The sequence below is a fragment of the Anabrus simplex genome, chromosome 2, assembly GCF_040414725.1.
Source record: "Anabrus simplex isolate iqAnaSimp1 chromosome 2, ASM4041472v1, whole genome shotgun sequence".
Classification (NCBI taxonomy): Eukaryota; Metazoa; Arthropoda; class Insecta; order Orthoptera; family Tettigoniidae; genus Anabrus; species Anabrus simplex.
In genome coordinates this window covers 667,243,760-667,268,224 of record NC_090266.1, presented here as the reverse complement: position 1 = coordinate 667,268,224, position 24,465 = coordinate 667,243,760, and the positions used below count along the sequence as shown (strand labels likewise).

Here is a 24,465-nt window from a genome sequence, read left to right as displayed (position 1 = left end):
AGTACGCTGACCGTTCAGCCAACGAGTCGGACTTCCTAGAAATATTTTCATGGCATACTCAGGAAGGAGACGTTGCTCGACTGCACCGCTCCGTGCCTCTTAGGTCCTGGCCGTGTCCAGTTTTTCCTCCGTACGCTTAGTATGCGCCAACGGGCGTGATGTGGTACACGCGGCAAGCATGCACCCACGCTTACTAGACTATAGTTGGGCCCACGAGAGTTGAAGTCTGACGATTAGCGCCACCGGCGAGAAAAAGTTGACTAACGTTGCTCGAAAATGCTCTGTTGCTATGGCAACGATAACAGAGATGCCAATTTAAGATTGCTATCGTCATGTGGGTTGGCTTTTTTCTCAGTCACTTTTGTGATATTATTCAGAGTAGTACTGTGTTAGCTGTGTGAGTTGTTGCTGGTTTATGTAATAATTTAAGTATTTGTTTCCTGAATATTATTTTCGTTGTTAGTTGTACAGTTGGCTAGTTGTAAGTTATATTCTCAATTTAACATATGCATTTGTTGAGGTTATCGCCAATTTAGTGAATATGAAATCTCATATTTATCGGCAATGATGTGTTATGTCTTAAATGCCGGGGTTATTAGCATGAGCTTAGGAACGGCCCAAAGTTTATTGAATTGCATTAGGCCAACATAGTTGATTAAATATTCATCCTGTGTAAAAGGGTGATAAACGCAGATAGAGGTAACTATGACAACGCAGCGCACTTCGTAGTTACTGCTTTCGCCGCTTAAATGTCAGACTTCAACTATCGTGGGCTCAAGAGTAGTCTATAGTAACCGAGCATGCACATTGCGTACTCGCATAGCGTGGCCTGCTCCGTAAACATGGCTCACTGCTGCCCGCAGCAGCTCAGTTGTACCTCCTGAAAGGTCTTGAAAAAACATTAAGTCAAGTGCCGAAATATAGTCCCGACTGCCGTACCCCAAAAACATCAGGTAAACAATCCTTGTTACTTCTGGCAAGATCACAAGGTCGCAAGCCGGGCAGATTGTGGCCATCAAAGAAAACAGGCTGAAGCATACCCGTCAGGCGCTCAGAATAAAAGGAAACGCGCATACGAATTACTACTTAGAGCACGCCAGAAGCAGTCATACTATTGTCATTGTTTGAGACTAGCATGGTGAGTATTATTGTAGTATAACCTCTGTTTTTGCATCAGGTTAACACGTACTGTAGTGTTATGTTTTGCTCTGCCATGTCCCGTTTGATTTGAAATACTAAAATGACAGAGAAACGTAATCGTGTATTGTTGAGATTAACCCAGAAAATGGAAATTACTGAACGTCTTAATGAGAGATGAAATGGCTACAAGTATCGGGCGAACAACAGTCAGTGTTACCAAACGTGCTGCGGACAAAATTGAGAGCCATGTTTCAAAATTGCTCAAACCACCGACGTTAATGTGAAAGCTCGCAAAACTATGAAACTGACGACAAACTATCAGTTGGACATGTAATGTATCAGTGGTTCGGTCAAGCCTGCAGGCTAGGGATTACCCTTTCAGAACCAGTAATACCGTAATCCCAAAAATTGTTGGTATGAATAACAACTTAAGTGAAAGTCCGTTTTTCAAAGCAAGCCTATGCTGGTTAGGTAAAATTAAGATTCGCCACGGTATTAGACAGTTGAACATAAATTGAGCAGAGTGGCTGCACGTGTTAACGCGCTACGGCTGTGGAGCCAAGGTTCTGCATTCGGGAGACGCGTGGGTTCGAAACCCACCGTTGGCCGTCCTGAGAATGGTTTTCTGTGGTTTCCCATGTTCACTTCCAAGCAAATGCCGGAACAGTTCCTAAACGTAGGCCACAGCCGCTTTCTTCCACCTCCTTACGCAAGTTCATTCAACCTCATTGATATCATCTTCATAAGCTCCTCAAATGAGCCTGGCGTCAGGAAGGGCATCCGGCCATAATACATGTCATTAATCTCGTCTCAGCCTCGACCCCGCATCAGAGTCCTGCAGCCAGGCCCACCGCGCAGCACTTCAAACCCACCGGCTCCGGCAGCCCAGCCCGTACAGTGCCGTTCTCTTCTGACGCGGCAGCGTACTGGCCCACAGCACTGGGCTCATAGAGCCCACCGCAGTCCACCGCACTGGGCTCATAGAGCCCACCGCAGTCCACCGCACTGGGCGGGCCCAGTAGAATAACCTTGTGTACTTCTCCACAATAACATGTGCGCCGTGCACAACGAAATGTTCACGTCACACTACTATTCGGATCGTTCACTCTATGAATTCCCGTACGCTAATGACATACTTTAAAGTAGGCTAATCGCATTTGGAAGTTAAATAGTAGAGATTTCTCCTGCACTGTAATAATAATAATAATAATAATAATAATAATAATAATAATAATAATTGAAAACAAACAGAAACTGTATTATAAACTAATATTTGTCTGCAATTGACATCAAGTTAACTGAAAATGAATCTAAATAACACGAAGCATATTCATAGGACTTCATTCGCGTTTACCTCAAAATAAAATATAAACAGAAATGACGTGCAATTTGCAAACAACAAAAACAATCCTGAACATAGCTTTTACTTAGTGTGCATAGTTTATTGGTCATAGTTAAAGTGGTGGAATGGAATTACTCTGAATGAAAAGAAGAGCATCAGCATTGTCTGATTGTAGAAGAGACCGTCGTGCGTTGAGAATGAAGCCCGCTGAACTGCAATTTCTCTCTGAAGCTGAACATGATGCTTGCATACATATTACTTTCTTAGCGATCTGGTGAAATTTTGGATAGTTTTGTCCATTTGTTCTCCAATAGGACGCTGTATCTATCTTCTTGCATTCCACAATTTTGTTTTAAATATCTTTCCAGCTCATCTGTTGGAATAGGAGCATCATGAACGTCAGTCCACGAAGAAAATTTCATTACTTTGGCAGGTTGTGGCATAGTCGTGGAGTCTGATGAAATGGCGGGAGTGTCCGAGGACATGTTCGGCTCGCCAGATGCAGGTCTTTTGATTTGACTCCTGTAGGCGACCTGCGCGTCGTGATGAGGATGAAATGATGATGAAGACGACACATACACCCAGCCCCCGTGCCAGCGAAATTAACCAATTAAGGATAAAATTCCCTACCCTGCCGGAAATCGAACCCGGGACCCCTGTGACCAAAGAGCAGCACGCTAACCATTTAGCCATGGAACCGGACGTGGAGTCTGATGACACGGAAACATTAGAATGCTCGTCATTCAAGCACACCTCGTTGATCGTAAGCCTTTTTATCTAACCATAAAAAGACAAAATCAGTCCGACTCCTTTAATCTACACTAACATAATAAAGAGAGAGCGCGAATTTTGTTAGTTTGTGTATATCTGGAGGGTAACTTCAGAAACTAGTGGACCGATTCTAAAAAGCCTTTTACTAATGTAAATATACATTATCCCTGAGGGACATGGGCTGTATTTTATTTTCAAAACAATTCGAAGTGGGGGCGACAGGGGAGGCATAAAATAATAGGCTAATATAGGCTCATTTTAACCCCCTTGACCCAAAGAACAAATCTCGGTAAGCCATATGGGCCCGAAAACTATGTTTTACGGCCCTGAAACCGACCGTTACGGAGATATTGGCACCACACTACCGCTGCTCTCGGAATCGGATAAGGAAATTAACTGCCGTAACCATGGCAACGCCAGCTCCAGGGTTCTACAGCAGCGCGATTATGCGTGTACATTTGGGCATAGCTGCCAACCAAAATTTGTATACATAATCCCTGAGCATATCTACAATGTATCTCAAAAAATTAATATGTTACAGATGTGAAGTGGTATTTATAATCTCTTTTAAAATTAAAGAGACATGTCTCTCTTTTGTTTTTGGAAAATCCACGTAGGTGGGGCTGGAGGAAGGGCTGATAAAGGGGTTGAATTCTTTTTATGATGATACTTATATCTCAAAACCTGAAGATGTTACAGATGTGGAAATACGTATTTGTAATCTCCTTTAAAAATAAAGAAATAAAGAAGACGTTCTCACGTGTACAGTTCTATGTCGCATGGTCATCTCAGCCCCAAAAGGCAATACCACAAACTTTGTTTACAAAGAATTTCTGGGGTAAATGGAACTCATTTTTTCAGTGAGGTTTTATACTTCAGGGATTTTCAGATAATGTCTTAGTACAGTACCGAGGAACGATTACTTTTATCAAATTACGAAATCCACGCGAGAAGCCGCGGGTAACTGCTAGTGTGTACATAAAGTTCACCGCAGATCGTACAGCACAAAAAATTAACGTCTTTCCCATCACCGTCAACTGCAGGCTTGAATACCAACCAAATACGACTTTTAAGTTTAGGATCCGGTTCAGAAGTCTTGTATTGTGCGGTTTTTAGTTCGTTTGTTGCTTCTTTTTTTACTTCACGATTTTTTGCCACGGTTTCTTTTCTTTTGGAATTACAGTCCACATTCGTTTCCGATAACAGGATAGACGGAGAAGTCAAACTGAAAACCACAGCAAATTTGATCGGCTCCACTCGACCGTAATGCAACGCACTCCGCTGACACGCAGTACACTGTACACATTGAAGCAGTCAGCCCATAGAACTACCACAGCGCTGGCCTTGCCTCACCGCGTACGAATGACAGCGCTGGCCCAGACCGGTCCGTGCGATGACGTCACGAGCTTCGTTTGTTCGACCCTTTCAAAGCCCATTGCAGTGTACTGCTGAAGCAGCTCATGGGCTGGGCCTCTCTGCAGGACTCTGCCCCGCATCAAGAAATGGGACTAAGGGGTAGACATAAATCAGACAGTTGGACGTAAGTACGGCTGCTTGGCTGATTGGTCAGCGCACTGGTGTTCGTTCAGCGAGCTCCGGGTTCGATTTCCAGCTGGGTCGAGTTTTTTTTGCTATTGGCTTTACGTCGCACCGACACAGATAGGTCTTACGGCGACGATGGGAGAGGAAAGGGCTAGGACTGGGAAGGAAGCGGCCGTTGCTTTAATTAAGGTACAGCCCCAGCATTTGCCTGGTGTGAAAATGGGAAACCACGGAAAACCATCTTCAGGGCTGCCGACAGTGGGGTTCGAACCCACTATCTCACGAATACTGGATACTGGCCGCACTTAAGCGACTGCAGCTATCGAGCTTGGTAGGTCGAGGTTTTAAACTGCATGCGGTTAATTCCTCTACTTCGGGGACTGGGTATTTGTTATCGGCTTAATGCATTACATAGGCTACATCCCATCATACTACCAACCACCACAGAAACACACGATAGTGAATACAACCTTCCATAGAGGCTTGGTGTCGGGAAGGGCAACTGGCCGTAAAACTGGTCTAAATCCCTATCACTTGCCAATCCAATAAATTGAAAAAATCCAGGAAGAAGGTTAGACAGTTGGAAAGAGCAGGTGAAGAGCTGAATTCGGATAATGCAGCGATTGTTTCTTCGTTTTATCCTATTATCCGTCTGTTCTTATGTCCGTCTCTGCCTCGGTCCCTCACAGATAATCAAATTTTTACTGTACTGGATAAAATAAGCATGTTTAGCCTGGTTTTCTATAATTTCATTATTTTATAAGTTTTATTGTGTGATTGAATGGAAGTGACCGTCAAAGATAAGTTGTGGCTGATTGCATACGATCTCTCTCCTGTAACGGGAGTGGGGTCGTGATTGTACAAGAAAAAATCACTTCCGACAAATGTGTAGTTCTTTTTGGTACTGATCGTTCTTATGCTTCATATTTCAGGGCTTCGGGTGAATTTTGCTGAAGTATGATTTGTTGAATCATTCCACTCTTTCTACCTTCAGGGTACTGTATCTTCCGCTCAGGGCAGAACCAACTGCTATTTGGACACCTGGCGGAAAAAAAGAACGAGGTCCATGTCTAAGGTATGTCAGAAAAGCATAATTGTGTAGATGGTGATGATGTGAAAGTAGGATACCTTAGGGATGAAGTGAAGTTTCTGAATTTCGAGAATATTTGTGGACGTCGACTAGCTTTATAGCGCTTGACTCCTGTGCTTATGGTTACGGAATCTAGCCTCTGTTCACACGACAGAGCACTGCATTTCTTAGTCAGATTTGGCGGGTTCGATCCCAGCTCTGTCCAGCGGTATTTGAAGGTACTCAAATACGCCAGTCTCATGCCGGTAGATTTACTGGCACATAGAACTCCTACGGGGCAAAATTGCGAACACTCTCTTTCCAGAAGCCGTAAAAGTAGGAAGTGGGACGTAAAGCCAGTATTATTAAATGCGGGAAACTTGTCGATATAAGCTCACCGGACAAAAAATTAGTCACCCTAGTGCACACGCACAGATGGATCGGTAAGCCTGTACAGATGGCGCAGCAACCGAGTCCCGTGCTCAAACGCACGCGCACTGCCTTTACGTGAACACAAGGCAGTAGTGATCAGTGAGACATTGATGTTCCAAGCGGACAGTGTACGTCAACATGGGTAGATGTAAGGATGTGGCAGAGTGGCAAAACGGGGCAATCGCGTTTGTCCGTGCCTATAACCATAGGATGCGTGAAGTTGCTGGATTTGTGAGTGTTTCGCAGCGGACTGTTCAACGTGTGTACAAGCAGTGGTGTGCTACACGTGACCACGACACATGACGACAGAATTGTGGTCGGTAAGAGATTCTGACTGGGAGGGACCGGAGACGCGTTTCGTGGCTTGTGAATCAAAATAGCTTTCAAATCCGACAGGAATTGCTGCAGTCTGCGAATTAAGGTCTATCCCAACCTGTTAGGGAGAGAGCATTGCGACAGGAACTACATGCAATCAACATTTGGAGTCCGTCACCTCGCAATACACCATTGCTCACACATGCACATAAAGCTGTGCACCTTAAATGGGCTAGAAATCATCGAACGTGGACAGTAGCTGACTGGCGGAACGTAATGTGGTCTGACGAATAACGTTTTTTCCACTATTCCAATGACGCACGTCGTCGAGTGCACCAAAGGCCGAATGAAGCATTTCATGCTGGATATGTGGAAGGTCAGGATCAAGCCGGAGGTGGGTCTGTGATGTTTTGTGGGTGTTTTTCTTATCATGGACTTTGCCCGCTCACTGAGGTGACCACTAACATGAACCACCATGTTTATGTAAACATTCTGAATTACCAGCTGTTGCCTTGCAGTCAACATCTGCATGATGAGTATGCTATTGATACCCCTATTTTTTAAGATGACAACATCAACGTTCATCGCGCTCGACGCATATGTGACTGGTTTTATGAACACACCCCACCCTATTATATCCCTATTGGCCTCCAAAGTCACCTGACTTGAACCCCATTGAAAATCTGTGGGACATGTTGGAATAGCGGGTAAAACGCCGACATCAGCATTCCCGCAATTTGGTAGAGTTGCGCAATCAAATCCTCAGCGAGTGGCTTAACCTGGATGCGACGTACCTGCACAACCTTGTGGACTCACTTCCTAACCGAATCCAGGCGGTTATCAAGTCCAGAGGCGGAGTTACACGGTATTAACTGATGCTTGCAATGATTTCTTCAGGGATGACTAATTTTTTGTCCGGTAAACATATTTATCGACAGGTTCAGGACAGTATTCTCGCACTAAAACTTAAACAGTACCTGCAGGGACGGTATAGAAACCAAGTCATTCCAAAACTAGAAGTCTCGTTTATAAATTTCTGGACGTCCTCGCAGGGAATTGAAGTCTAGTCTTAGCAGGTGACTCAGGTATGCCTTTATCGCCTCGCCTAGGCAGCTCGCATGTGCAAAAACAGTTTTGGGAGCCAGGACAAGATAACATGTCTTTTCCATATTTCTAAATTGTATTTCGAATGTCAAGTATGGGACGTGATTAAAGATTTAGCTCAGCTGCCGGCTTTCCATCCAGATGACCAAGGTTCGAATTCCGATACATAGTGCGTTGGTATTAGTAGTAACGTCACAGAACGTGGTCAGTCTGCGACACGCGTTCGCAAAGTAGAGAAAAATGTTGAAAAAGGTCCGAATTCCGATAGGTACAGAGTTGAAATTTTCACCTGAAAAATTGCTTTGCGTCAGGGAGTGTATCAGGCACTAAACCACTAACCAAAAATGAACTAGGGTGGCTACAGCAATCTCCGAAATAACTGGGATTAACTGAACACAGTCCACATATTTGTTCCAATAACTACAACCTAAAACGAAATATGTTCCTTGCTATCAACGATGTTTCTGTTAAACCGAAGTAGACCTATAAGGATTGTTTAACTGGAACATAGACAGCTCGCAACATTGCAAATAACTTACGGAACAGACAAGCGATAGCAACACTGCATAGTTTGATGTTAGTAGTGACGGCACAGAATGTGGTCAGTCTGAGACACGCGTTCGCTAAGTTGAGACAAATGTTGAAGCAGCATTCGTATTTAATTGTTAAGTCCAAACGGATACACCGTGGCGTGATTAAATTATTGTGCAAAAAAGGTGCTTTGACCGTGAAAACCTTTACGAAGTGTGCTTTTGCTCCACGGTAACGCACGTCAATACGCTGCGAACACAATAATGGTCAGTCGATGCTGTTTTCGGTGGGGTCTTATGGATCACCCACTTGGAGGAAAGCCCTGAAGAGTAAGGATTTCACAGTTCGGCCCCGCGGTGTAGGGCGCAACGCGTCCGCCCGTCACCTGGCGGCCCCGGGTTCAATTCCCGGCCGGGACAGGGGTTTTTAATTGTAAATGATTAATATCCCTGGCCTGGGGACTGGGTGTTTGTAACGTCCTTAACGTTCCTTTCCTCACATTCAACACTTTACACATTCCAATTACACGCAGGTTCATATCATGTGGTGCAAATAGTGGCAAAAGATCTCTATAGGTCGACGCCACGAACAAATATTTTTTTAAATGGGTTTCACAGCCGATCAAACGCTTCCTGATGCTATGGAAGAGTGGTTCAACTAGCAACCAGCATGCTTCGTTGTGGAGGTTATAGAGGAACTTGTCAAGACTCGCTCTATCATCAGTGTGCTGTCTTTAAATATCATGCATGCTGTCCAATGGATAGGATTCTAGATAACAGTCTACGTTTCATATAAAATGCATCTCAGCAGTTACTCATGTTGAAGTGTGCACTAAAGCTGTTGTAGGACATATTGAATAATAATTTTACACAGTCGATGTGAGTTCGAAAACTAAAATCCTAAAACCAAGAAGGAATTATGCTAGGTAAAGGAAATTGATGATGATGATAATGATGATGATAATGCTTGTTATATAAAGGGGCCTAACATCTAGGTCATCGGCCACAAACGAAATTCGGGAGGCGTGTTTGCACATCTGAAAGATGACACCTGTTCAAAATTGCGCACTAGTCGACGAAGAGTGGTGCTAGTAGCGCCACTGCGACCTTGCAAAGCAACTTTGCTTTAAATACGTGCTGTACACCTCGTGAGTGTTAGTCATCGTCTGGTGTTGACGCTGTGAGTTATGTGTGAGTAAGGCAAAGGAGACGAAGACTAAAGTATCAGTAGCTTATTTAGTTTGAACGAGGCCGTGTAATAGGGCTACGAGAAGGAGGACCTTCTTTTCGCGATATTGCAGAAAAACTTGGAAGGGGTGTAACCACAGTCTATCGGTGTTGACAACAGTGGTCAAGGGAAGGCACTGTCACAAGGAGACCAGGGTCCGGTCGCACACGGGCCCCTACGGAGAGAGAAGACTGCTGTATTCGCCAAAAGGCTGTGGTGGATCGTACTCCATCTACAGCAGCCAATAGAGCTACAGTTTGCATCAGAGTAACACAGCGAACTGTAACAAATCCATTACTTGAGGGACAGTTCCGAGCCAGATATCCTCTAACTCCGAATCACTGCCATCTGCGACTTCAGTGGTGTCAAGCTAGAGCTCATTGGAGGGCGGAGTGGAGATCTGTTGTGTTCTCAGATGAGAACCATTTCTGTCTTGATGGCAATGATGGCCGCAGATTGGCAAGGAGGAGGCCAGGTGTGCGCTTGGAGCCAAGCTGTCTGCGATGTCGACAAGCTGGATCTGCACCAGGGTCTGTGGTCTAGCGAACGATTTCTTTTGACAGCTGGAGCACTCTCGTTGTTATCCCAAGAATCTTGACAGCGGATTTGTACGTCAGACTGGTGATTGAACCGGTTGTGATACCATTCATTCGCAGTATTCAAGGGGGTGTTTTCCAACAAGATAACTCTCGTCCTCATTCCGCTGTTCTGTTGTCACCCAACGTGCTCTACAGATTGCCGACTCGTTGTCTTGGCCTCCGAGATATCTAGATTTTTTGCCCATTGAGTACGTATGGGGCATTATGGGACGACAAGTCCAGCGTCATCCAATAGCAGCATTAACCGTTGTTGATTTGATAGACCATGTGCAACAGGAGTGGAACTCCATCACACAAAATGACGTACGGCATCTCTGCGACACATTGCATGCACGCTTGCAGGCTTGCATTCAAAATCGTGGTGACTACAGCGGTTATTAACGTACCGCCATGTCACATGTCTTCTCGTGCATGCTTGAATCTGTGACTTGGACATTTTAATTAAAATGTTACCTAGACAAATTGCTTAGTCTAAATTGCATTCTTCTGAACTAATATCTTCTTGGTATTGGTATTTCATATTCCGCCAGTGTGTATTGCCACAAGCCTCTGACATACGTTGTTTTCACATTGCAGTTGCTTTTTTTTTTTAAGGATTAGGGCCTAATCTAGAATGTAGATGAAATAAAATTCAATAGATTGTAATCAGGTATTATTTTCATATTAAGGTGGTATAATACAAGACAACAAACAGTGCAAAGTTAGTCTAATTGCACATTGGAACACTGCACCTGCACTGGGTTGAAAACCGGTACACATGAGGCCGAGGAGTAGCTCGCCCGAAAATAAGGCAGGGCGACTCGTGCTACAAACGGCACGAGGGACATTGCTTAGAATGTTGTCGTTGGTACGACATCGTAATTTGTGTAAAACCTTCAATTAGCATGTTTAATATATTTTAATTATAGTACATTTAATGCTAAATTAGCTTTTATGAAGTGTTAAATATGACTAGTATATAGTTTCCCTGTAAAGATGTAGTATAAAATTGTATAACCTCAAATACGCATTGTGTATAAGTTAACCTCAAAATCCATATAGTCGAAAGCGGTAGAAAAGTCCATAATGTTCGTATGCTAGACTTATTGTACTATAATTTGGTATATATGAAGGGTTCTGAAAACTTATTATTCATTATCCAGATACATGTAGAGACATTACGAATGTTGTAGATGTTTCCATGAGTGTTGGTAAATATAAGCGAATGTTCGAGTATCCATTCGACTAGTTGGTCGATCGATGTTTCGAGTGTGTTCCATTGATTAGAGTGATTGTAAGAACTCTTCCAGAAGTCGATCATTCTAGATGGTTGATCGAGTAGTATAAATACCGAGCTGTCTGTCAGTGAAGTTAGTTCTTAGATCTTGGTTCATGTGACTCAGGCAAGTGATAGACTGGGAGTGGAGTCTGAGTATTGGACTCAAGTGAGTGAGGCGGTGAATTCAAGAGAGAGTATGTTAGAGTGCGCGCGTCAGTGTTGTTGATATCTGTACTTGTCAGAATCGACTTCAGGGTACTCCGCTGTTGAGTTTTGTATATAGTGTCATTTTGCTACTGTGTATATATGGTGTATGTCATTTACCTATGATAACAATGACATTTACAGTAAGATACAAAAGTTGAAAACTAGAAAAACTAGAAAAGCAGCTGGAATTGATACGATTTCTGGGGATATACTAAAGGTAATGGGTTGGGATATAGTACCATATCTGAAATACTTATTTGATTATTGTTTGGTTGAAGGAGATATACCAAATGAATGGAGAGTTGCTATAGTAGCCCCTGTGTATAAAGGAAAGGATGATAGACATAAAGCTGAAAATTACAGGCCAGTCAGTTTGACATGCATTGCAGGTAAGCTTTGGGAAAGCATTCTTTCTGATTATATTAGACATGTTTGCAAAATTAATAACTGGTTTGACAGAAGGCAGTTTGGGTTTAGGAAAGGTTATTCCACTGAAGTTCAGCTTGTAGGATTTCAGCAAGATATAGCAGATAGGTATCCTGGATTCAGGTGGCCAAATGGACTGCATTGCGATTGACCTATCTAAGGCATGTGATAGGGTAGATCATGGAAGACTACTGGCAAAAATGAATGCTATTGGACTTGACAAAATAGTGACTGAATGGGTGGCTATATTTCTAGAAAACAGAACTCAGAGAATTAGAGTAGGCGAAGCTTTATCTGGCCCTGTAATAATTAAGAGGGGAATTCCTCAAGGCAGTATTATGGGACCTTTGTTTTCTGATATATATATATACAGGATGAAGCGTAATTCGCGCACTCGGGCGTCGCAGCGCGACTCCTCACATGCCAGCAATAAAAAAATGTATCTTACAAAATTTCGACTTGCGAGTATATCCGGTAGAAAACGGACGTTGAATAGTAGCAATCTGGCAACACTGTAACCATATGTAGGGTAACTACCGCTGTCAGCACGTTCTTGTCGTGCTGTACAGTTGGTGCAGTGGGTAGAGTTTTTGTTGCATGCAGGAGGTCGATGGTTCGATCCTGGGTTGAGGCGCATTTTTTATTTGCTAATTTGCATCTGACATTACCTACTGTAATACAGTAAGACACCGTTTCTGAGGTCACATGTACCCTACATTACAACATTTTGTAACGCTGAAACAACAAATACCTGGTTAGACTAATAAGAAATAGACAGCTGAAACAAACAGGTTTCACATCTAGTATATGAAGTGGTGCGAATAAATTCACGCCCACGACGTAGAAAAGGCGCCTTTCAAAGCTGACCAATGAAAACGATTGTTCGTCCATTTCTAGGATCGTAGTATGTAAGTGCAAATGGTTTCTAGAGGACCCACTGCAATCGCTGTTGACGGTTAAGATGCCACACACCATACCACCTGGACTACATTTACGAAATTAAAAAAACATACGCCTCAACCCAGGATCGACCACTCGACCTCCTGCATGCTAACCCAAAACTCTATCCACTGCACCAGCTGTACAGTACGACTAAGTTCTGCTGACAGAGGTAGTTACCCTACATGTGGTTACAGTGTTGCCAGATTGCTACTCTTCAACGTCGTTTTTCTGCCGGATATACTCGCAAGACGAAATTTTGTAAGAGACATTTTTTTATTGCTGGCATGTGAGGAGTCGCGCTGCGACGCCCGACTGCGGGAATTACGCTTCACCCTGTATATCAATGATATGTGTAAAGAAGTGGAATCAGAGATATGGCTGTTTGCAGATTATGTTATTTTGTACAGAGTAATAAATAAGTTACAAGATTGTGAGCGGCTGCAGGGTGACCTCGACAGTGTTGTGAGATGGACGATGGACAATGGTATGATGATAAACGGGGTTAAAAGTCAGGTTGTGAGTTTCACAAATAGGAAAAAGTCCTCTCAGTTTTAATTACTGTGTTGATGGGGTGAAAGTTCCTTTTGGGGATCATTGTAAGTACCTATGTGTTAATATAAGAAAAGACCTTCATTTGGGTAATCACATAAATATGATTGTTAATAAAGGGTACAGATCTCTGCACATGGTTATGAGGGTATTTAGGGGTTGTAGTAAGGATGTTAAGGAGAGGGCATATAAGACTCTGGTAAGAACCCAACTAGAGTATGGTTCCAGTGTATGGGACCCTTACCAGGATTACTTGATTCAAGGACTGGGAAAAATCCAAAGAAAAGCAGCTCGATTTGTTCTGAGTGGTTTCCGACAAAAGAGTAGCGTTACGAAAATGTTGCAAAGTTTGGGCTGGGAAGACTTGGGAGAAAGGAGACGAGCTGCTAGATTAAGTGGTATGCTCCGAGCTGTCAGTGGAGAGATGGCGTGGGAGGACATTAGTAGACGAATACGTTTGAGTGGTGCCTTTAAAAGTAGGAAAGATCACAATATGAAGATCAAATTGGAATTCAAGAGGACAAATTGGGGAAAATATTCTTTTATAGGAAGGGGAGTTAGTGATTGGAATAACTTACCAAGGGAAATGTTCAATAATTTTCCAATTTATTTGCGATCATTTAAGAAAAGTCTAGGAAAACAACAGATAGGTAATCTGCCACCTGGGCGACTGCCCTAAATGCAGATCAGTAGTGATTGATAATTGTGTGTTGTGAAGTACAGTGCAAATAAAGTCATTTATACAAGGAAGTGAACGTGTTCTCGTGTGATATTTATTTACGTCAAATAAAATCCCATCGCAGAACGATAATGTGTTAGACTGGATATGCAGGCTGATTCAAAAGGTTGCGCAGAATCCAATGTAGTCCATGTAGGGATCCAAGTACAACTTTCCAATAGGAGCGTATAGTCTAGAACAAGACGTTACCAGTGTAAACCTGGGAATGTCACGAACGATATAATAGACAGTTTATTTCGTCTATTTTTCCAAAATGCCCTATATTCCTAAACCATTAAGAACTTTATTTTTGCAAGTTGCTTTACGTCGCACGGACGCAGATAGGTCTTATTGCGACGATGGGACAGGAAAGGGCTAGGAGTGGGAAGGAACTGCCGTGGCCTTGATTAAGGTTTAACCCCAGCATTTGCCTGGTGTGAAAATGGGAAATCACGGAAAACCATCTTCAGGGCTGCCGATAGTGGGGTTCGAACCCACTATCTCCCGAATACTGGATACTGGCCGCACCTAAGCGACTGCAGCTATCGAGCTCGGTCTATTAAGAACTGATAATCAATGAAGTGACAGTCGTTAAACGGTGGACACTGATTGTTGTATACAAACTGTCGCCCTTCACATTCAATGCAGTCATCACATTAGTCCGGGACTATACTTCCTATTAGAAATTTGTATTTTGACCCCTCTAGTTCTACTTCAATTTCTGGGCAACCTGTTATCTTGTATATTTAGCCTAGCAGCGTGATGAACAGTGCATATTCTTAATAATAATAATAATAATAATAATAATAATAATAATAATAATAATAATAATAATAATAATAATAATAATAATAATAATAATAATAATCGTACATACACTGAGTGGAAAAAAGTAATGTGCAGACACTAAATGTGATGTTAATAACGAGTTGCTCCTCCGAGAGGCCTCAAAACGGCAGCAATACGGCGCGGCATCGACTCTACAAGACAGGGATTCATCGGACCATACCACACGCTACCACTGTTCCATGGTCCATAGTGTTGGAATCGTTCTGGGGAGGATCTGGACCCACGCATCTTGCACTCTTACCCACAGTTGGTCTTGTGTAGTTGGTGGGAGGTTCATGGAGCGTGCCAGCATCGACAGCATCCCATAAATTCTCGATTGGATTAAGATAGGGAATCTGTAGGGCCAATCCATGGTCGTAACTTCACTGGAGTGCTCCTCCAACCACCAGCGTGCCACCACAGAGCGGTGATATGGCGCATTGTCCTGTTGAAGCATGGCATCTCCATCAGGCTACTCTAGGGCCAGAAAGGGATGCAGATGGTCTGAAAGAATGTCCACATAACTTGCACCTGTCAGCGCTCTCTGCAGCCGGACATTGGGGCCTATTTGCAACCATGAGAATGCCACCTCCCGCCCGGACACAACCTTGTTGACAAACAAGATCCATAACTTCATGGGGCATACGCCACATTCTCACGCGCCCATCAGCTCGATACAACTGCAAACGGGATTCATCGGACCATACCACATGCCGCCACTGTTCCATGATCCATTGCCGATGTTCACGGGCCCATGCACGTCGTTGAGCTCTGTGTCGAGGTGTCAGCAAAGGGACACGAGTTGGTCGACGGCTGGTGAAGCCTATGCGGTACAGTCGCCTCCTTACAGACCTGGTAGAAATGGGTTCCTGACTCCCAGCATTCAGCTGGGCGGTGATCTGACTCAAAGTAGCCAGTATGGTTCTGCGGAGGCGACGTGATGTCTATTCGTTAATCACCTGCGGTCTTCTCGTGCGGCGATTTACGCGGGTGGTAGCATTCTCTGTGCGATATTGAAGACCCACCCTCGTTGACTCGGAAACCTGAATTCGCATGCAGTCTCCGCAATGCTGTGACCCATGCGCCGCGCACCGATGATCATACCACGTTCAAAGTCGGTTAACTCACTATGTGATTGCTTTATGCTGTTTTGTCTAAGCTTTTGTGTATGCAGCTGATGATCGCAAAGCGATCGAAACATGATTTTATAAATTGCCAAAGGCAAAATAAAAGAAAGGCATCGATTAGGTGGAAATATTTTCTTATATTGATTATAGACTACATTATCGATACGGCAATGAAGTGGATAGTTTGTAACACCAGTTTCTGGCAATGACGAGACCACCTCGCTCTTCATCTTGAGTAGTGTGCCGCCATCTGTTTTTGAGGATTGCTTACAACTGCATAACCTTCATTGGCGCTATTTGAGTATCTAACCTGTCTCTGGGCTGACAACTTGACAAGCACACAGACTTGATCAATTGACCTATTCTCAAAATCACGTCTTCACGTGTCAGTGAGGTAAATTTTACCATCGAAATTGGATTCACAGGCTGAGACATCATCATCATCATCATCTGTTTACCCTCCAGGTTCGGTTTTTCCCTCGGACTTTGCGAGGGATCCCACCTCTACTGCCTCAAGGACAGTGTCCTGGAGCGTCAGACTCTTGGTTGGGGGATACAACTGTGGAGTATGACCAGTACCTCGCCCAGGCGGCCTCACCTGCTATGCTGAACAGGGGCCTTGTGGAGGGATGGGAAGATTGGAAGGGATAGGCAAGGAAGAGGGAAGGATGCGGCCGTGGCCTTAAGTTAGGTACCATCCCGGCATTCGCCTGGAGGAGAAGTGGGAAACCACGGAAAACCACTTCCAGGATGGCTGAGGTGGGAATCGAACCCACCTCTACTCAGTTGACCTCCCGAGGCTGAGTGGACCCCGTTCCAGCCCTCGTACCACTTTTCAAATTTCGTGGCAGAGCCGGGAATCGAACCCGGGCCTCCGGTGGTGGCAGCTAATCACGCTAACCACTACACCACAGAGGCGGACAGCCTGAGACATACTAAGTTTAATTTTGACGTACTTGAAACATTTTTGAATTTAAATGTAATTAGGCTAGTGATGTTACAGAAGGATGCTGAAGGTGAGGTGGACAGATCGAATTACGAATGAAGAAGTACTGATTCGAATTGGTGAGAGGAGAACAATTTGGCGAAATTTGATCAGAAGATGAAATAGAATCAGTAGCATAGCCAGGATCGGCCGATGGGCGGGGTTGTAGTTACAAAATGATGATAGAACACAATGAAGGTGCGTGTGTGGTGCACGCGTGCAAGACTTGTTATTATAAGCACACTGATACAAGAGTGAATTATGTTGATATTCAGATTACAGTACACTACAAAATCTTACATTAAAATACAGAATAAGAACAATACGATTAAGGTTAACAGTTTTACACTGAATGGTATGTTCAGTTTGCAATCTAAAATTCAACTTTCGAGGCTTCTTAGGAAATATATTCAACAGATCTGTTGGTTTTACAGTTATGTCTACCCCCTGTGGGTGTGGGACGCAGACGAAGAATACACCCACGGTATCCCCTGCATGTCGTAAGAGGCGACTAAAAGGGGAGACCAAGGGATGATCAAATTAGAACCATGACACTACTTGTAATTAGTACCATCACGCAGGCAAAACCATGGGTCGCTTTTACTTGTGCGTAGTCCCACGATGTTGGGTACACAATAGGTTTGTGATTAGTAGCGACAGTGTGTGCTCAGGATGCATTTTACAGTACCAGTGATTCGTACCACTATATGAGCGACACCATGGTTCTGCCTTGCCTATGATTAGTACCTACTATGTGAGGAACACCACGGGATAGTACGAGTCCCTGTGGTTAGTCCACTTACGTGAAGAACACCATAGGTTTGTGTTGCCTGTAAATAGCGACACAGTGTGCGAAAGACCATAGGTCTGTGTTACATGTGCATATTACATTACCTGCGAGTAGTACCATAATGTGTGGAATACCGCGAGTTTACGCTACTTTTGATTAGTACCGCAACATGATAACTACGATGGTTCTACTTCCCTAGCGATAAGTACCATTATGAGGGGCCGATGACCTGGATTTTGGTTTGGTTTAGATTACAAGTATCATCGATTCAGTATTGTGCTTTAGAAGCAGTCCCTTGGTCAGCAATACTATTGTTTACCACTAGTTTGTGGGAATGTGGGGCATTGTGGGTCGGATCCACTGATTGTTTTAACTTCATATCCATCCATTCACTCTTCCTCCTCACGTTTTGAATTCTGGTCGGTGGAAGATTATGGATTTTTAATTGTCCTTATATTTCGTCTCATTTCGTGCCATTATAAGACCTATCTGTGTCGGTGCGACGTAAAGCCCCTAGCATTTCGTGCCATTAAGGGCCGATGATCTAGATGCTAGGCTCCTTTAAACAACAAGCATCATCATCATCATCATCATCATCACAATTATGTCTCTGAATGTTTATGTAGTTTATTGTCACTTTCTGTTTATTTTGTTTCTGTAAAATTTCCATGGGGAGGGGGTTTATAACCCCCCAGTAACCTTCTCCCCCCTGGCTACGCCCCTGAATAGAATAACGGGACACATCTTAAGACATCCAGATTTTGTTCAGTTAGTTTTTGAGGAAGTGTAGGCGGTAAAAACAGCAGGGGTAGACCAAGGTATGAATATGACAAGCAGATTACAACAGATGTAGGATGTAGTAGTTACGTAGAAATGAAAGGTTAGCACAGGATGGAGGGCTGCATCAAACCAGTGCATGGACATCATCATCTTCCTCGTGACCAAAAGTTCATCCAACTTACTGTGATCGACCTCGGGCTAACTTACAATATCTAAAGCTGCGACTCATGAAACATTGAGGAAAGTGGAAATAACAACAAATAACGCAGAAGATTTGTTACTGCTAATGAAGACATCCGATTTATTTTTTACAAAACGAATGCCAAAACACTATGTGAAGTTCAGTGTTTATATATATATATATATATAATTCGCTGGGGCCATCAAGGACCACGTTAAGTCTTGTTGCATTTGACACTGAACTTGGCCTTCTTTAGAGCCCAAATTTCCCTCATTCTTTGTGAGTGGGCCTGCTTACGCTCCTCTGTCCAAGGGGCACCGTGCCTTCTCTTCGGTTGCTCGTCTCGGTTTAGCCCGTTCGTCAATATTTTCTTGCGGAAGAGATCTCTGTTAAAGGCGTCTTCAGCTGAGATATGTAGCATTTGCAGGTCTTCTTTGGTATTTCTAAACCAGGGAATTGTGGTTTTGGGGTTTGAATCAAAAAAGTGAAAGATTTCTTTAGTTAACTTTCTTCTGTCCATTCTTTTCAGATGACCGTAAAATCGTGCCCGTCTTTTTCTGATTGTGTCGGTAATTTTCTCTATTTTGCTGTAGACTTCCTTGTTGGATCTCTTTTGATGGATTCCATTTCTGTACTTTGATCCCAAGATTTCTCTCACAATTTTGCGTTCTCTTTTCTCCAGTTCTTCAAGGAGTCCTTTGTTGGCATTTAGAGACAGGGTTTCGGCTGCATATAGAACTACTGGCTTCAGAACCGTTTCATAGTGACGTATCTTGGTGTTTTGGGAAAGGCATTTTTTGTTGTAGATTGTGCGGGATGTTTGGTAGGCTATTTCCAGTTTGCGTACTCGCTCCTGAAGTGCTTCTTTGTCCAGTCCATTTTTGAATTTGTCTACTCGGGTGATGTCCCCGTATTTTGTATGGAGTTTTGGTGGAACCTCTTTGATGTTAGTCATTACTTCTGTTTTCTCAAACGATATCTGCAAACCAGTTTGTTCGGCAATTTCCTTGAAAATTTCAACTTGAGCTCTAGCGGTTTCTATGTCGGTTGAGAGAACAGCAATATCATCGGCAAATGCTAAGCAGTCTGTTGCGATCCCCTTGGATTTGGTTCCTATTCTCAATGGAATGTAGTTGGTTTCCTGTAATCTCACCCGCCAGGTTCTGATGATCTTTTCAAGAACACAGTTGAAGAGTATCGGGGATAGCCCATCACCTTGTCGGACTCCTGTTTTGATGTCAAAGGAATGCGAGAGACATCCGTAGAACTTCACCTTGGATTTTGTATCGGTCAGGGTGGCTCTAATTAATGCCAGCAGTTTTAAATCAACTCCAAATTCATTTAAGATGTTTAGCAGGACTTCCCGGTCAATGGAGTCGTACGCTTTCTTAAAGTCCACAAAGACAGACACATACTGCTTGGACCTTAGTGTACAATATCTGATGATCGTTTTGAGATTTTGGATCTGTTCAGCTGTTGAGCGACCTTTTATGAACCCTCCTTGGTATTCACCTATTTGATGTTCGACTTGTGCTTCCAAACGCTCCAGGATGGCAAGTGATAGAATTTTGTAAGTCACGGGTAGCAAAGATATTCCTCTGTAGTTGTTGATGTTCTTCATGCTGCCTTTTTTGTGTAATGGATGGATCAAAGCTATTTTCCAATCTTCGGGTAGGGTCTCCTTGTTCCAAATTTCTTCTGTTTGCTTTTGCAAGATATCAAGTGATTCTTCTGGGGCATATTTCCATAGTTCTGCTACTACTGAGTCTTCCCCCGGCGCTTTGTTATTTTTGAGACGGGCAGTGTGGCGCTTGATTTCATCTCTGTCGGGTGGTCTGGAATCTGGGTACCTGAGTAAGGGTTCCTTGGTCTCAATGGCGCTTTGCGGTTTAGAGCAATTAAGTAAATTCTTGAAGTAATCTGCCAGAATGCTGCAATTTTCTTCATTTGACGTCGCCAGGGTGCCGTCCGTTCGCTCAAAGCATAGAGATGGTGGTTTATAGCCAGTGAGTTTGCGTTTGAAGGCTCTGTAGTACTCTCTGCTTTCATTCTTCCTGAAGTTTTGTTCTATCTTTTCAATGAGAGATTTTTCGTATTTACGTTTCTCAGTTCTGAACACCCTAGCTGCTTGGGCATTTTGGGTTTTGTAGGTTTCCCAATCATTTTCTGATTTCGTAGAGTTGTACCGTTTCCACGCATTGAGTCTTTCTTGGAGGACTGATTCGCAGGTACTATTCCACCAGGCATGCTTTTTGCTTCTCTTGATTTCTGCAACGTCTTTGGCGGCCTCAACAAGGAAACTTTTGGCGTTGTTAAAGTCACAGTCATTTGGTCTAGCCTTCTCCTGGAACTCCTCGACCCTTTGCCGAAGTTTATCATTGTCGAAGCGTGTGATCTGTTTGGTTGTCTTCCTTGTGTTTGCGGAAATTGGTTTGAATTTGATAAGAGACATACAATGATCTGAGGCCACATTGATGCCTTTCTTTACCTTGACATTCATAATCTCAGGGCTGTTTCTCCTGGAGATCGCAACATGATCAATTTGGAACTCTCCGAGAGCTTGGACGGGAGAACGCCAAGTCATTTGCTTTCTGGGTAGATGGCGAAAGTGGGTCGACATGACCTGCAGGTTGTGATTTTCGCAAATGGTCACCAGTCTTTTGCCGTTGGGATTGGTTCTTTTGTGAGCAGGGTAATTTCCTATAACTTTCTTGTACTTCTGCTCACGACCTAGTTGGGCATTGAAGTCACCCAAAAGAAGCTTGACATGATGTTTGGGGATTTTGTTCAATTTTTCATCCAGTAGGTCCCAGAAATTATCAACTTCGTCTGAATCAGACTTGTTCTTATCGTTTGTAGGAGCATGTGCGTTAACTAGGGCGTAGGTTTTGTTCGCGCATTTCATTGTGAGTATAGACAATCTGTCATTCACAGGTTCGAAATTTGCAACCGATTTAAGGATCTTGGTTCTAACAGCAAACGCGGTTCCAAGCATCACAGCTCCATTGAGGATTCCTCTTTGTGCTTTGCTCTTGAAAAATCGGTAGCCTTCAGATTCAAAATTCTCTTCATCTGGGTACCTAGTTTCCTGTAGGGCCACTATGGATATCTGATTTTCGTGAAGAGCTCTGGTGAGGGTTTTCAGCTTGCCAGTTTGTGTAAGTGAATTTATGTTGAAAGTTGCTAGAAAGGTTTTAGATTTTGGCCTGAGTTTTTGACTCTTCGGGGTACACCGAGACGCTCCGACTCGTCTCTTGCATGATGTCGAATCTCCCCCAGAATCCGAACGAGACTCGTGCGCCGTGGCGTTCACGACGAGGGATTTATCCGAAGATTTACCCCCTGGGGTATGTTTCTTGAAATGTTGTGCCATCATGCTTTTTGACTTGACTTTGCTTTGGACGGGTACCCATCCTTTTACAACTAGGGTTGTTAGCCCTAGAGGTTGCCTCAAGATGTTTTCTGGCTTCTGGTCATTTACCAGTCTTCGCCGTAACCCTGGCAAGGGACCAGTTTTTTTTCACGGTGGTATTTTATTTCCCTACTACCCTCTGACTCTGCTGGCGGCAGAGCCAGCGAGCTTCCCCAATTCCAATGGGACGCGCCCGATGGAGGTAACCGGTAAATCCCCACACGGGAGTTCAGTGTTTTTATATTGATGGTACTTTTAAAAACCCTCCAATCCGTTTTACACAACTTCTAACTGTTCATCATGGTGTTTATATTCCATTAGTATTTTTTATTTTTCCAAGTGAATCTGTCGATGGTTACTCATTAGCATTCGAAATATCTCGACAATCACTGCCCCCAGTGGGGTTTTCAATGTTTACCAACGAGAATATTTGTCGATTTTTAGGTGTCAATGCACACTGCTGCACTCATAGTATGGAGTCGAGCAAAAATCTTGGGTGCCGTTTCCATCTTGGCCAAAGCAGGTACCATAGGTTGTCTTCCTTGGGGCTTCGGCAGATTTATATTTCAAGTTCTAAAGAAGGCAATTTCCTGAAATTAGTTTTCGGACTTCCATTCATGAGGCCCTGAGGAAGCAGATGATTGTTTTACAGACGACTTGATGACGATACATCCTACAGGAAACAAAAATCTTCCGGTAATTTGCGACTGTCCGCCTCTGTGGTGTAGTGGTTAGCGTGCTTAGCTGCCACCCCCGGAGGTCCGGGTTCGATTCCCGGCTCTGCCACGAAATTTGAAAAGTGGTACGAGGGCTGGAACGGGGTCCACTCAGCCTCGGGAGGTCAGCTGAGTAGAGGTGGGTTCGATTCCCACCTCAGCCATCCTGGAAGTGGTTTTCCGTGGTTTCCCACTTCTCCTCCAGGCGAATGCCGGGATGGTACCTAACTTAAGGCCACGGCCGCTTCCTTTCCTCTTCCTTGCCTATCCCTTCCAATCTTAACATCCCTCCACAAGGCCCCTGTTCAGCATAGCAGGTGAGGCCGCCTGGGCGAGGTACTGGTCATACTCCCCAGTTGTATCCCCCGACCAAGAGTCTGAAGCTCCAGGACACTGCCCTTGAGGCGGTAGAGGTGGGATCCCTCGCTACGTCCGAAGGAAAAACCGAACCTGGAGGGTAAACAGATGATGATGATGATGAATTTGCGACTACATATCAGAAACCTACGTAAGCGCCAGAGCAACGTTTTCTCTCTGTATTGGGTCACAATGTTCAAGTAGTTCAAATCACACGGCTGCGAATCTTTTCGCTCCAAATTAAACAGACTTAACAACAAACGCACACCTAAACATACACTGTTTCAGCGAGCTTTTGAAAGATATGCAGAGTGAAACTTACAGAGAGCTGTAAGAGTGGACCTCGTTCACGTCCAAATAAATAATTGGAAAAAGAACATATTTTGCAAAGTAAAATGACGCAATACGATGAACATAAAATATCGCGACAACAGTGTATAAAAGCTATCCCATACATTTTTGTCCACTGAAATATGAATACTTTTTGACTACCGGTATATATAATTTTGCCCGGTGAAATAAGAGAACTTTTTTACTTTTGACTTTTAGACAAAGAAACAATACTTTTGGGAGCCCACGCAGCACATCTTCCCGCGGTGCCTCCTGGGAAACGTAAAGAGACTGCAGTAGGTGTGTGGGATTAAACTGACACATTTGTTGGAACCAAACTGGCATAGGCCTATTTGTTGGGACCAAAGTGACACAGATTAATGCAGTGATTTCCAATGGCCCATTCTTATTCTTCCCAATTACTTGGGGTCGGCACTTGATGTGGATTAAGTCCAGTTTAGGCTAAAATAGTCGATCCGGCTGGGAATCGAACCCGGGGCCTTCTAAACCGAAGGTTACTATACTGATCATTCAGTCAAGGAGACAGGCATTTCCATTGATCGAGTAAACAAACAAACCCCATGGTACTACCGCCCTGACGGGCCTTGGCCTATTAAGCTGCTCTGCCCAAAGGCTTGCAGATTGCAAGGTGACGCATAGTCATTGCGAAGAATCCTCTCGGCCGTTATTCTTTATTTTCTAGACCGGGGTCACCATCTCACTGTCAGATAGCTCCTAAGTTGTAATCACGTAGGCTGAGTGGACCTCGAACCAGCCCTCAGGTCCA

The 24,465-nt window shown here is 43.8% G+C and overlaps 1 protein-coding gene across 4 annotated transcripts in view; it reads left to right on the top strand.

Moving 5' to 3' along the window:
• Positions 1 to 24,465, top strand: part of LOC136863020 (basic helix-loop-helix transcription factor scleraxis) — a 157,697-nt gene that overhangs the window by 78,633 nt on the left and 54,599 nt on the right. For 3 of the 4 annotated variants that reach the window (XM_067139329.2, XM_067139326.2, XM_067139327.2), the window contains exon 2: positions 5,790 to 5,870. The exons of the other annotated variant lie outside the window; for it this stretch is intronic. In XM_067139329.2, the coding sequence (XP_066995430.1) occupies positions 5,790 to 5,870 (81 nt within the window). The remainder of the gene's footprint in view (positions 1 to 5,789; positions 5,871 to 24,465) is intronic. 4 annotated transcript variants of the gene reach the window in all.